This window comes from Pygocentrus nattereri, chromosome 21 (genome assembly GCF_015220715.1).
Source record: "Pygocentrus nattereri isolate fPygNat1 chromosome 21, fPygNat1.pri, whole genome shotgun sequence".
In the NCBI taxonomy this organism is placed as follows: Eukaryota; Metazoa; Chordata; class Actinopteri; order Characiformes; family Serrasalmidae; genus Pygocentrus; species Pygocentrus nattereri.
In genome coordinates this window covers 30100142-30115114 of record NC_051231.1, presented here as the reverse complement: position 1 = coordinate 30115114, position 14973 = coordinate 30100142, and the positions used below count along the sequence as shown (strand labels likewise).

Genomic DNA, 14973 nt, shown 5'->3' with positions numbered 1-14973 from the left:
ATATCTGAGCATGTGAAAAAAGTAACTTTATTGCCCATATGAAAGACTTACAGAAAAGAATAGTTCACACAAATGCCTGCATAACATTTCAAGTAGTAGCAGAACATGTCTAAACTATTTTTGCAAGGTTTATTTATTTTTCCCGGTTTGGAAATGTGTCTTTATGTTCATCATTGTCTCTCTAGACATCACTTTCGCTAAAGTTAATTTTTTGGTGAGGGTTGTCATCATAGCTAAACAGACGCTTATATTTTTAATATTGAAGTTGCTCATGCATTCTTATGTATATCTGAGCGAGAGTGCAGTGTAACCATGTGACTCTGTGGAAAATGAAATATTCTCTGATAACTTTTACAGAAATGTTTCGTCCAGCAAATAAAACACGATGGGCACCCAAACACCGGACCACCGTCTCGGGATAACATGACATTGCCACCGACAAGAGAGACTCCCGTTATGTAAAAGATCAGTTCAAGTCTCGACCCGTATCTGTTTACAGTCATGGTATGCACTAACAGAATGCATCAACATCTTGTAATATTAAAAGCCATCACACTTTTTTCCCCCAAAGCAAAGACAGACACTCTTTAAAGGAGTTGCAACATTAAGTTACAAAGCAAAAAATAACAGGACACAAAAAACAAAACCTAACTTCACCCCTTCAATGAACACCTCAGCCTAATTCAAGCTTTTTTGTCTTCACATAGATGTTGTTAGTGTGGATCCCCATCACCAACTTCGATCAGTGTCCTAGTAGCCCGGTACCTGTATACATACATTGAAAAAAGGCTGTTAGTACTAAGAAAAAAAGTACACAAATCACGTTCTTGAGTTAAAGTAGAGATGCTCAAGGTAAAATATTACTCCAGTAAAAGTAGAAGTTCCTCCCTTTAGACCTCCACTTGAGTAAAAGTACAGAAGTATTTGCCTTCAAATGTACTTAAGTATAAAGTAAAAGTACTAAAAGAGTAATTCTGGCTCTGATGTCCTGTTATCATTTTTATAACCAGACTGGCTTCATGAACTCATTTCAGGTGAAAGTCCTCCAGCGTCTCTCTTGGTAAACCAGTCTTTTAATAGAACGTCATTAATTAGTGACGCTGACGTCTATTAAAATGATCAGAAGCACAAAACACTGAAGGTAAACAGTTTCCATCAGGGAGAACCGAGTGGCTCTGAAATCACTTTTTACACACAAGCAAAGTTTCAGTTTCAGATTTATTTACAACTTAGTTCCAAGTTTAAGTTGAATAAAAACTGGCTTTAAACTCAGGATCACAGATGAGCTCCTTTACTATGTTGATCTGTAGGCGTCTGTTCATAAACATAAACCAGCCCAAACTCATTTACTATAAAATGAACTGGTGTTTGTAGAAATTCAGAAAAAAGCCGCGTCAGTCTCGACTGCATATGTGGACATATTTCTATATTGTGCTCTATTTACACAAAGTTAGGTTAGTTCATCATTTATGTTGAACAGACTCTCCCAAAGTTTTACGCTGCTGCGCTGACGTTGAACCGCGTGCTGCACTGGGTCGGTATGACCAACAGGTCAAAACCAGCTCTAAACAAAGTGACCGCTGGGCCCTGATTGGTGCTCTGGCTTTGCGCTTCTTTCGTTTTGACATGTTACGTTTTTATACACACAGAAACCAAAAGGAACGACAGATTTCTCAAAATGTAGGAGGAAAAAGTCGGATATTAGACTCTGTAATGTAGTGGAGTGAAAGGAAAAAGTCGCCCAAAATGGAAAAACTTCAGTACAGATACACCAAAAATACTTAAGTACAGAAACTAATTACATTTACTGAGTTACTGTCCACCACTGTGTATTAGTTACAAGCAAAACTGCTTCTTACCTTTAAATCCTTCTTCAGGCAAACAGACTGTGAAAAAGAACATGTTCATGGTCAGACATACGCAATGATGGGGAGATATATCCACTTCTTGTAAGTCGCTCTGGATAAGAGCGTCTGCTAAATGCTGTAAATGTAAATGTAAATATCCACAATAAAGGCAGTAAAAGAATTAAACGTGCACTGTAATCAAAATTTAAACGCAATCATTGCTATAATTGTTGCAAACATGCCAACTCGCATCTTACAGTGGTGCTGCAGCGGTCTCTAGAGCCCATGTGTCAAACACAAGACCCACGGGTCAAGTCAGGCCCGTGACACAGTCCTATTTGGCCCACAAAATCATTTAAATCTTCTATTCTTATTAGTCTGTTTCACCCCAACATGCACTGAAGTTCCCAGCATGCACTGCAAACTCGTGTGCATTCTGACCATTTTCCCCCAACAATCACGTCTGAGCCAGCAGTTACACAAAAAGAAAAGATGCCTGTTGTCTAGATCAAGCAAACAGGCAGTTAAAAAATACCTAGAACAATTTTTTACATATCATTATTTTTGAATAGGTATTTTTTGCTATTTTGGCATATTTTGAATAAACAAAATGTTAAGTAAAAATAAATAAATAACAACTGGCCCACAGATTTGCTGAGACTTTCCAATATGACCCTTTTTCTGTTTGAGTTTGACACCCCTGCTCTAGAGGAAGAGTTTCCTGTTTAAAGTCTATAAAACCTCCTTCTGATGATGTATCTTGAAGGTGGGTGGAACTTTAGAAAAACTACAGCTGCTTTAGGTTGATTTTAGGGGACGGGCGGTTTCGGTTTCCCTTTCCCATTAGCTGGTGAACGCAGAACGCAGATAGTGAACATTGCTGCTGGGAAGCCGAATATCTTATTGTAGTATAACTGTACCAACGGTCTTAAATTCATCGTTACAGTGAAGAGAATCGATGTCTCAAGGCAGCTATCCAGATACTTCACCTCAGTCAGGCTCAATTTTTTGCCTGAAAACTTCAAATATGTATCTACGACATCCATTTTGCGCTGAATAAAGACAGAACCACTGTTTTCTTAATGATTTTGTTAGACGACTGAGGTGGGAGTTGTGCTAATGCTAGCTTGGTTGTAGATCAGTCAGAATAGTGGGCATGCTGGGTATTTAACGGTTTAAAAGGACGAACGGTCCCTGGTGGAAGGAACGGAATGACCTGAGGTTAAAGTGCTGTTAGTGTTGTGTCACTGTTTGAGATGGAGATACGAAGTTGTTCTCTTTAGCTACAAAAGTTTGTGCACCCCTGGTCAAATTACATGTTGCTGGCACACTTCTGTACATTTTAATGAAAATTACTGTTTATTTGCTCAATTTAACATTAAGCATAAATAGTGGCCTGTGAAAAATGTATGGCACATTCCAATTGTTTTTTTAGGGTGTTATACTCTGCGAAAAGAAAATGTGCCATAAAATTAGCAGAAATGCCATATATTGACAGTTACATGACTATACCATGTGGTATTATTGTATTGCTGCTGTCGGAAGAAAACCTTGTATCTCCATTTTTGTCGATTTTCAGTTTTTGACATACTTTGAAAATACCTGCTGGCCTTTACATTGTGTCAAAGTTTCTTGAAAAATGGACCAAAAGAAACGACCCAAAATTACTTGGAAAATATTCTGGTTCCACTGACTTACATTAAAAATAAAGTAGTTTTTTCCTTTTCCTGTAAAGTTTTCTTCTGACAACAGCGATATACAACTTACAAGTGGAATGGAAACATTACTTAGCCTACACACACTTCTTACCTTGGTATGCATCATCCATAGCTGCATAATCTGCTATAGGCTCATCAGCCTATGGACAAAAAAGGGGGTACGTAGTAAGACATAACACACCTTTGTACAGTATTCCTCTGACTGTGGATGAGATACAAGTGGAACATGGTTCTAGATGGTACCTTTAGACATATGATGCTTTCTGGAAAGACTCCTAGGCTGCCTAGTGTGGCAGAATCGTCAGTTAAACACCGGCCATCTATAGACAGGTTTTGGTCGAACGGTGCGACAGAGAAGGCATGCATGATCTACAGAAAGGAAGCCACATTAGACTAAATTAATATCAGCTCAGTTACTAAAAGGCATGAACAGAACATGAGAGCAGTGCATCTAGAGACAACATCGTACAACACTGTGGATGAAGTTACAGGGGAATTCCACTAATTTTTTATCAGATTTCTGCATTAATCAAATGTTTAAGATACAAACAGTCGTTCAGAGAGGTTTGACATGACATGCGTGGTTCTAGAGAAACTTACGAAGCCACAGTGGTGGTGATAAGAACCAGACGTCTGAAGAGTTTAGTGCTTCTAAAAGCTCCCTCACAGAGAGTTTTTGCATGATAAAGGTTACGGATATGGTGTCCGATCTCTCAGACAGTTTTGAGAAGGTTTTTGGCCGGAATGCAGGGATTGAAAGGACAAATACTCCCCAAAGAAAACGTTTTTTGGACAGTAAATAAAATGTCTACAAACAAATGGCTAGATTTGTGTAGATATTGCAACCCCTTGTTCCCTTCACCACCACTGTGAAGAACCAATATGTTTTCTATAGTAAGTGATTTTATACCAAGTCATCTCACAATTCTGAAAAATTTCACTTTCATTTATTTAATTGCAACAAGTGGATAATTACGGTGCCTTTTAGTAAATCATTTCTTATTCTTCTCACAAAAATGTATATAAGACATCTAAAAATAGTCTTTGGTCTTCAGTTTAATATTCCTATATAATACATACCCTGTGACTATATTATTATCATGAAATAAAAAATACTGGATCTTGGGTAAAAAATACCTGGATCTTGAGTTCCTTCAGAGTCTGGTTGGCGGAGACAATGAGGGCTTTCTCCCCGCGCAGCTTCCTGTGGCGCATACTCCTGCGGATGCCTGATTTCCCCACAGCAGCAGTGGTGGCTGCAGGGCCAGAGGAGAGAGCCACAGTGGAACTTCCCTCACTCATCTTCTGCCTCTTGGCCCCATCCTCAGACTGCAATACAGCACGAGAGGAGACATGTTAAATAAACACCTATGTAAAGACTCTCATTAGCAATGAAATAAAAAAAACACTTCATTCAAATACTTCCCTCAAAGTACTAGTATAACAAATGAATTATAATGAATATAAGCTTGTAGACGCCAATGAGTCTTACTTACAGACTTCTGCTCATGGCTTTTAATTACCATTAGCTATGTTATCATCACTGGAGAAGGCACTCCTATGAAAAGAGGTGCTGAAACTAAGTCAAGCTACCTGGTTGAAGTCTGGGTCTTTCTCTCCTTCCACTTTGGGCTCTTCTTTCTCATCCTCTGCCTCAGAGCCGCTCATACTGAACTCGGGAGCAGCTTCTTTAATCATCTATACAGGAAAAGAAACAATCACAAACAGGCACACAAACAGAGCGTAGGCAAAAAAACAGGGAAAACGCTTGAAAGACAGTAGCCACGTTTGCATCCAAAGGATTTTTATGAAAAACACTTCAAACACTCTTTTAAAGGAAAATAATGCATTAACACACAAATTTAGTGTCATGTGACGTATTTCCCCTCATCTGCCTCTTACAACAAACAAACACAAACAGCATGACGAAGCCTTTTTCAATGTAATCAAACATCTCTTTGCCAGAGAAACGAGATCTCTCTCCAAACAGTTTCAATGCATAAAAATCAATATCACATTGATTCAGCGATTGCACCATGAAAGCTTTGATAATTAGCTGCTCAGCTGATTGCAGAAGGACCCCGAAAACAGGGACAGAAAACTTTTTAAGATGTCCTGAAGCTAAAATCCGCTCAATATTAAAGGAACACCCACCCTCTTGTTGTCAATGACCTTCCGCACATAAACAGTAGCCTGTGCGTACTCCCGCAAATCCCTCTGCTGCTGGAATATGAAGCCCTCCCGGCATTCTCGACACAGCTCTGACAAAACACAAACATAAGCACACCTGTATCACAGACTCCTTCACTGGCCTCAGCTGACATTAGATTAGTTTTACACGGTCCTGTTAAGTCCGATTCTTAAAGCTATGGCCTAAAATGGACAAAAGTGTGTTGAACAAACAAAAACAGTAGAGAACTACAAGCCTGACTTTTGTTGTGCACTTTTTTCAAACAACTGTGTGACAATTTCCGTAGTTAAGTTCCCATTACCTTTTAGCCAAGTTAGTCTTGTAACTCCAGTGCAAAACTAAACTAAATTCCAACCATGGCTTGACTGACTAACCACATTTAGGGTAAGGGGAAATTGTTTAGATATTATTTTTGGCTAAACTATTGCTTCAAAGCAGTGCCTCTCCCTTTCGACTCCTGGAAGGCTAAAATTGATTGTTCTCCTGCTTTAATAAGCTGATTCACCTCTATAGCTTATTAACAAGCACTGTGTGAGATGAACCAGGTAAGCTTGAGTACAGAAAACACTAAACTGTGCATTACTGTGGCCATTCAGGACTGGCATTCAGATGCACTGCTTTAAAGGGGGATTCCACAGAATTTTCAAAATTCCAGCATATTTCAACTGTTGAGATGTAAACAAAGTCATTTAGAGTGGTCTGGAGCAAAATGGTTAATGGTAGAGAAACCTGCCCATCCTAGATTTCTTTACAGTGGTGGGGACAGGAACCAGGGGTCACAATGTCTACAATACAAAAAAAGACACTCTATTTATACCAATTTATTATACAATTAAAGTATCCAGAAACACCAGTGAACTTACATGTGTGTTTTAATGTGCAATGCTGGTAAATCTGAAAAAAAAAAAAGGTTTTCTTTGGGGGCTATTTTGCCTCACACCACCCTGCATGAATGGATTTAAGATAAAACATTTTTGGCCAAAATATTTTCAATACTATCGTAAAGCAATGCCTCCGGAATCAGGAAATACATTTATAACAATTCTGTGTAATAATTTTCTGTGATGGAGCTTTTAGTGGCTTTAAACTCTTTTCAGACGTCTGGTTCCCATCATCACCTCTGTAAACAATTCTGACTAAGTTTATCTAGAAGACGGTGTTTTGTATCAAACCACCCTGAATGACTTTGTTTACATCTTAACCAGTGGATTAGCTTTTTTAGGCTTTGAGGGCAGTAACTGTAGGGGTGTGTTTACCAGGTTGTGTGTGGTATAGCACATTTCCGTTGTCTTGCGTTGCGTCATGAATCCTGCATATGGAGATTGGCTGGTCCACCAGGAAGAGCCTGCAGACCACCTCCCATTCGGCCGGCCAGAGCAGAGCTATACTGTGCAATGACAAACACACACACATACACGCATACAGACACACATACATACACAGACACACATGCTGTGAGAAAGATAAGCACACCGGATCGAGCCCTATACAACTGAAAAAGAAACTGAAAGCCTTGTGATTTTCATGGCTGAAATTTACTGACCCAACTGATGATTTCCAACGTTAAAGCTTTAGTACAGCCGTTAACAAAAGTGCACCTTCCATAACTACAGCATACAGTCACATGCAAAAAATGCCACACTGAAATGTGTTGCCTGTAGAGGATGTGCTCATTTACTTTTATAAAGAAAATCAACAAAACATGTAACATGACCACGGGCACTGAAATTTCACATATAACTGTATAAATTAAAATAACACTTTTTTTTTCCTGAGACATGGTTTTGGGCTAAAATATGTTTCTTTTTTCAGGGCACTACAAGGCAAAATATTAAAGACATTTCTTTTAGATTCATCACTACTTTACCATCCTTAACATTAGACATGGAAACTTAGAAGACACATGTAGGTTCACTGGTGGCTTTGCATAGAAAGATGAGCTGGCTATATTGTAGATAGGGCAACTTCTGGTTCCCATCACCACCACTGTAAAGAAATCTGAGTTCGCTACAATTAACCATGTCGCATCAAACTACCCTGAATGACTTTATTTACATCTCAACCATTTAGATTTTTATTTTTATTCAGTGGAATTCCCTTTAACAGTGCTGAGTTTCTAAAACTAACCTGGCATAACAAAGAGATTACAGTAATACGGTAGTATAAATAATAGTCTGAAGAGTATTCTTAACAGTCTATATCACATCAACACTACTGTGTTTTCTGGAAGACTGCGCTGTGGTTGAGGTTTGGGAGGAAGGTCACTCACTGCTGGGCGTCTCCCTGAAGCATGGAGTCGTAGGTAAACATGAAGCCTCCATGAGGGCACAGCAGGATGCTGTTCCCCACACTGGACACTGGGTTGGACTTTGCTGGCCTCCTAAAGCAACAGAATCGCATTATTACCGCCTCTAGATTAACTGGCATAGACAGCACCTACATAACTTGAGGTTCATTTAAAAGGGGCACTCAGGCCAAAATTTAAACTGTAAGCATTACTGGCTCTTGCAGTGGTGGCTTAATTAATAGAAAAATCCCCTTCTGATGATGTAACTTGAAGGTGGAAGGGCTATAAGCACTTAAGGGTGGATACCTGAAAGCAGGCTGTGTGAAATGGCTAATGCCGAAGGAAGCCAGAGAGCTAATGTTAACTTCATTATCACTGTGACTGGATTCAAACAAGCTGTATGACTTGTGCAAAGTAGTGAGTAGTGAGAAAACAGTGACAGACCAAGACATTATCACTACCACTGATGTATGGATATTTCCAATGCATACATTAGCAAGGACTTACCTAATAAATTTCCTCCACTCATCAACAAAGAACAAAGGAACAATGTACAGAATATCAGTGTCCTGAAAGCAAAGAGACAGTATTCAGGACACTGGAATCAAGAGACAGGGCTCTAAACTGTATGTTATAAGATACACTTACAAAAACATTAAGAAAAATACATGTTAGAAGAATTAAATGTGGAATGCTACAGTAAGAGAAACGTTCATGATGAGCTGAAAACAGGCATCTTTTCTATAGTAGTGAGGTCAAAAGTGCAGGAGTAAGAATGTAGTGATGGTCTTTCTTCACACCATCACCCTCATAAACAGCTGGGCAGTAATATTATCTGCTGGGTTATAGCTCCTCCTGTTTTTTCCCCCTCCAAATAGTAATTACAACCTGCTTCAGACTCATACCATCGTGCACTGTGTCTCGAAATACTATGTACATTATTTTAATATTGCTTGTCCATATACAGTGTGCATATTGCTTGTATACTCTCTATATTGTGTATTGTCTGTATATTACTTTATGTTTATTGTATATGTTTATGTATGGCACTTAACCCTAGAGAGAAATGGGACTGGGCCTAAAGGTGCAGCAATATGACTGTACCTGTGGCCATTTCTGCAGTGATGGGCGATTCTTCTCATGGAAAAGGTTGAGGAGCGAGGTCTTCTGCTCACTGGCCATCATTCGATTCAGAGCCTCATTCTCTTTTCCTTCTCTCTCCAGCCTCTGACAAACACCACATTAAGATCGTAAGATCACTAGTTTTTGTGCCCCAACAGCCTGAGAAGATTTCATTTCAAATTCAACAAATGCATTTTGGGAGTTAAAAGTGAAGGAACAGCAAAATAGTAGCCGTTACTTTGCTTATATTTACTTTGATCTATTCAAATGCAAAACAAACAAAAACCAAGAAACAAATGCAGTTCCTGCACTGCACCACACTGCTCTAAACCAGGAATCCTCAGGCCACAGAAATGTCACTGTATACAGGGCTAAAAGCTACACTCGAAACACCATTAAATTCCACCCATTTAAACTATTCTGACTCTACGCTTTTCATTTCATATCAAAACGTTCTGAATGATTTTTATATATATATTATTTACTTATGAAGAATTAAGAAACATTGTGGAAACCTCTTTTTAGGTGAGAGCAGCACTGCTTCAATTATAAATCTTCTTATTAATATCACATTTCTGCTAGTTACTCACACACTGAGTGCGTATACATGCACTTAATAATTCGATCATAATCAGATTCCTGCAGTTCTCCGATTATTCGAATGGTCATGTAAACACCATACTCCAATCTAGAAATCCGATTAAGAAAGCTGGTAAAAGAGGCTGGATTTTTAGCTCAGTAATCAGATTTCTCTTACTCTGATTTCTTTCGGATTTCCCAGACAGTGGATGTACCAAAACACTTTTGGAGCGGCGCTGAAATCAAACATGAAATAAAAGATTTGAAATATTCTTCATCTTCTAGATGATTTCTGCTCATGGTTTCAGGTAAAGTGGCGCAAGGTTTTGCATTATGTTTATGTCACATCATCTTCTGTGAGTTTATTGGCTGGTTGTAGAGCAGAAATCTGATAACTGTCTGACTCACGCAGACCCGTACTTTCCCCACTATCTGATTACTCAAGTGCATGTAAACGCGTTGATGCTTTACCAATTTTTCTAAATTTAGGATGTAAACATAGTCAGTGGTTTGATGTGAAATGCTCCATTCTAGAGAAATGTGCAGATTTAGAAGTGTTCACAGCTGTCAGTGGTGATAGGAACCAGACGTCTGGAGAGTTTAATGCCTCCAAAAGCTCCCTCACAGAAAGTTATTACCCGAAATAGTATTGAATACACTGCTTGATGCCAGAGACATCGTTTTCACGACAGTTTGAGATCTGTAAAAAACATATTTACATTTACAGCATTTAGCAGACGCTCTTATCCAGAGCGACTTACAAGAAGTGCTTTGTCAATCTAGAGAAAGTATCTTTGCTAGTTACTCCAATATATATATGGAGAAGGGGTATATGCAGGGTGTAGTAAAAAGAATTCCTCTATAAACCTGATGAGGACTCCGGGAGCTGGAGATAGGAGTGGGCAATATGACAATATTTAATCATTATCCTAGCGAATTATGTCCTAGTACACTTTTCTGTGCATAGCACTAACTAACTGCATCTTCCATTACAAAGTAAGCATAATAAGGCCTGTTGGATTGGACTGAGGGCAACACAGAATACAAATCACTACAGGTTTATTACTGTAGTATTTTTATATGTGACACTACAGATTCTATTTGGTCTGTTCCAACTTCTTTAATATCAGAAAAATTAAATATCACAATGCAATATGTTTATAATATTCTTGCCATATAGCCCACCCCTAGATGGAGATGCTCTACAGGCTGTACAGGTCATGAGTCCATAACAAAAGCTACTCACGTCTGACTGCGCCTATAAGTTGTTTATAGTGTGATTACCATGCACTGCTGGCAGGCCTCCTGTTGCTGGGTAAACTCTGGAGCATTGGGGAAATACACCTTTAACTTGCTCCACACTTCAGCTGAGACCAGCCGCCTCTCACTCTCCTGAATGCTGAGACCACCTGAAGTGAGAAAAGGCATCCAAGTCATTTTAAGGAAATATAAGCATTCTATATGTTTTATTCATCATTTTAAAGCATTCACTAACCATGACAGCAGAGAATGTCTTCATTAAAAGTCTTCATTTCATCGACATCTCCGTCGTTCTCTTTTAAGCCATCTGTTAAAAAGAGAGCAAACAACAAATAAATCACAACAGACACACCATGAAAAAGAAGAGTGAAAACAAACCATTTCTACACTTCTAACTGTGACAGTACCTTTTGTAGTTGCGCTGGTGGGTTTTTCCCCGTTGGTTTTACAGTTGGTGTGTTTGGTCTCCTCCTCCTCTTCCTCCAGTTGTTCAAGTGCCAGTTGCCTCCACTGCCTTAAAGACGCCTTCCCGACCCAAAACCCTTCGTCACCACTAAAGCACAGAACACCAGCGATTCAATTAATCTCAACCCTCAGATCATCACTGCTGATTTGTCCAAATATTCAAATAAAATAAAAAATAAATGATGCAAATAAAAGGAAAATATTTACAGTGCTGATTTTTTTTTTCCTTCCCAGAAGTTCAACTTAAAGGTGAAGTGTATAAGATTCAGGGGGATCTATTAGCAGAAATGGAACATAGTCTGCAAAACCATGTTTGCATTAGTGTATAATCACGTGTAACTATGAAACACTGTTTTAGTTAGTGTACAATGAGCCCTTCAAACCTACACAGTGGGTCCTCTTTCATTAGAAAAACTGCGCCAGCATGTTTCTGCAGTAGCCCAGATCAGACAAACCAAAACCTGGCTCTAGAGGGCACCTTTTGTATTTTTAATTTGAAGGAGCTGCTTGAATTAGGTGGTGCTGTAGCACCAGTTGGAAGAAGAATCAGTGGTTGCTGCTGGTGCTGGAGAACCGATTTGTGTTGTAAGAACCCAAATTTTCTTAAACAGAGGATCATATTAAACAAAAAAGTGTGAATTCTTATCGTAAAAGAAACAAAAACATGAAGATCAAAACGAAATTGGGACAGGCAACAGCAGAAATCCTAAAGGCCACCATAGGTTCTTCGGGGGGTGGTGTGGGGCGGGGGGGGGGTATTCAGGGGTGATTGCAGTCTGCAACCTCACCACTAGACACCACTAAATCTTACACAAAGCTCCTTTAATTGAAACTGACAAAGAAAAATGTAAACACCTTTTCAGCTGTGCTTTGGCGAGGTTAGTCACTTCTCTGTAGTCTTCATTGAGCTGATTTTTAAGCCTGAGTACTTGGCATCGTCGGGTAACACAGTCTCCACACAGAAATGACCCTACACCATTAGACATACAATGACATCCACAATCACCAGTTAGCCTTTCAGCAGTACAGCTCCAAATTTCCTATGATCCAGAGTATTTTTCTGATTTTCCACCTGAACTTACCTAACAAAATATGGAAGTTGCAGTAAGCATTAGTAAGCACTTACGGTCTATTCTGGGTCCTCCACCGTAGCGGCTGAAGAGGATCTCGGCAGCTTTGTGAGATATGCGTTTGGCTTCGCCGATGCGGTCCGGATGCAACTTGCCATGCGAGCACAAAAACTGGCTGTTGTCGATGGCCTTGATGGCCGTAGAGTCATCCAGCCATTTCTTTAGCCACTCCACAGGCACAAATTCGTAAGGCTCACCTGGAGGGTATAAAAAAATAAAAAAAATAAAAAATCTACTGTACAAACAGCAGAAAGTGCTAAAGCCAAAGAGACAAACATAAAGCTCAACATTAGGGCCTGTCCGTTTGTCCAGGAACAAGAGAAAATGTGCGTCGGATAAGTGGATGATGGTTTATTTTTCCCATTTCATTTCAAAGAGGCAATGAGAACTTATTCCCACTTGGAGGGAGGTTATTGACTGGGTGAGCTATGATGAAGAACTAGGTTAAAGCGGCATTCTGGAGGCTCCCATCCGTTCCAGAAACTCCTAGACAGCACAACTGAACCTCGCTCTCGAGGTGGGTAGGATGGCCCACCCCTGCTAGTCAGTGCAGACGTCTGTTAGCTGACATAACAGATCTGCCGCTGGCGCTTTCCTCCGAGCGTGTTCGGCTGTCGGCATTGACGTTGCATTAACAGCAGTTCGAAAAGAAGCGGTGGCTGGTTTCATAGGCCTGAGAGGAAGCCTGTTAGCCTTCACCCTCCTAGTGTTGGTGGTATCGTGCGATTGGGCGAATCCTAACTAGCAGGTGGATTTAGAAAGGGAGAAAATTGGGTAAAAAAAGGCATTTTGGCCTAAAAGTCACATTTTATATGCCATGTCATGTTATGTCATGTGTTGTAGCACGACATTGTATCCCTCAGCCTCATTATGTTGACAGATTTTACAATTTAGTACCATTTTCGTGCCAAACTGGCTAAAAGGTAAGTAGCTAAGTTGGCTGCTAAAGTAACAATAAAACCACATGGGTCACTCATACAGTCCAGGTGTGTTTCTGAATAACTTAATGAAAAGCAGGACTTGGTCAGTGCTGTGTAGTTAGTGTCTTTAATTTAATGATATTTAAGGAATGATAATCCTCCAGCTGGTCACTCAGCACTAACTGATTTGCCTCGGAAAATCTTATGAACTTGTGAATTTTTAAGAGGGTGTGTGTGTGTGTGTGTGTGTGTGAGAGACAGACAGAGAGAGAGAGAGAGAGAGAGAGAGAGAGAGAGAGAGAGAGAGAAGAATAGGAGAGATAATACTGACAGGCTTAATGATGGTTCTTAAAACTGAGTGACACCCTTTAAATCGAGTTATCTAAAATCTCTCTCGAATCACATCACAGCTGGAAGAAATCAAGGACTCTGTCTCATACGCGCACACGCACACACACACACACAGACACACACACGCACACACACAGTTTAGTGCTAATTGTAACATGTTAATGGATGTATGCAATCATCTTCAGTGAACTGAATATTTGAGGTCAATGTTTGGTAGTGATTATACTTCGAATATATTATACAGTATTTCGTTTTTACCCTCTTGTGCAGGTAACAGCTCATAGAGCTCCTTGACCTCCACGTGTTTGGCTTTGCCCTTATCCACGCTCTGTTTCCTCATGTCGGCCATCTCGCTGCACCACTCTTCAAACTTCTTATTGTCCTGGTCCACCAGCCTCTGAAGGAAGGCTTCAGAAACAACACGGACAAAAATACCATAAAGGAAACAAAACCAATATGAATGTTAAAATGAGCTGTTTCTACCAGGGCTGCATTGGGTTAGCTTAAAAAATATATATTATTTTATTATACTTAAAAATATATTGTTTATACTATTCCTACTACTTTTGTTCTAGCAACATCAAGTGTCATTTCAAATGTCTCACTTTATGACTTTACTTTTATTGACTACTTTTAATGTGACCATTCTATTTTGAATATGAACGTCTGGTTGATCAGCATTAGCTATACTAAGTTATTAAAATACAGACCACGTCCAAACCCTTGCTCATACCTGGCATTTCCACGTTCATCTGAGTTTGGTCCTCCTCCTCTGTCTGACGTTTATACACTAACATATAAGCATTTCTGGAGCAGTGATAGCCTTTGCTGGATTTCGGTTTCCGAGCTTGAGACTTGACAGTTTCAGCTGAGACAAAAACAAAGAGGGAAAGCTTATTAAGAAGAAAAAAACTGCACATTTTCTGTGTTAAAAACAAGATCTGAGAGCAGTATATTACACATTCCACTCAACACTAAAAATCAGGCTTTCTGTGGCACAGAATTGTCTGCAGGTCCCAGTCACTGTGGACCTAATAACATGTATATATTGTTTGATTTAAAACAGCTTTTCTGTCTATAACAGTTAATCACTGACTAAAGGT

At 39.5% G+C, this 14973-nt stretch overlaps 1 protein-coding gene across 3 annotated transcripts in view; it reads right to left on the bottom strand.

The window, feature by feature from the left end:
• Positions 1 to 13: 13 nt before the first annotated feature.
• usp48 (ubiquitin specific peptidase 48) overlaps positions 14 to 14973 on the bottom strand; it is a 25378-nt gene continuing 10418 nt past the window's right edge. For 2 of the 3 annotated variants that reach the window (XM_017711247.2, XM_017711255.2), the window contains exons 11-28: positions 14604 to 14738; positions 14129 to 14278; positions 12596 to 12796; positions 12325 to 12439; positions 11412 to 11557; positions 11240 to 11311; positions 11029 to 11153; positions 9148 to 9270; positions 8551 to 8612; positions 8026 to 8136; positions 7013 to 7143; positions 5720 to 5826; positions 5159 to 5263; positions 4703 to 4894; positions 3809 to 3934; positions 3657 to 3705; positions 1860 to 1886; positions 14 to 765 (exon numbers count right to left, since the gene is read on the bottom strand). In XM_017711247.2, the coding sequence (XP_017566736.2) occupies positions 743 to 765; positions 1860 to 1886; positions 3657 to 3705; positions 3809 to 3934; positions 4703 to 4894; positions 5159 to 5263; positions 5720 to 5826; positions 7013 to 7143; positions 8026 to 8136; positions 8551 to 8612; positions 9148 to 9270; positions 11029 to 11153; positions 11240 to 11311; positions 11412 to 11557; positions 12325 to 12439; positions 12596 to 12796; positions 14129 to 14278; positions 14604 to 14738 (2000 nt within the window). In that variant the 3' untranslated portion in view covers positions 14 to 742. Of the gene's footprint in view, positions 766 to 1859; positions 1887 to 3656; positions 3706 to 3808; positions 3935 to 4702; positions 4895 to 5158; positions 5264 to 5719; positions 5827 to 7012; positions 7144 to 8025; positions 8137 to 8550; positions 8613 to 9147; positions 9271 to 11028; positions 11154 to 11239; positions 11312 to 11411; positions 11558 to 12324; positions 12440 to 12595; positions 12797 to 14128; positions 14279 to 14603; positions 14739 to 14973 lie in introns of those variants that run through there. The other variant, XM_037532196.1, reaches the window with a different exon arrangement.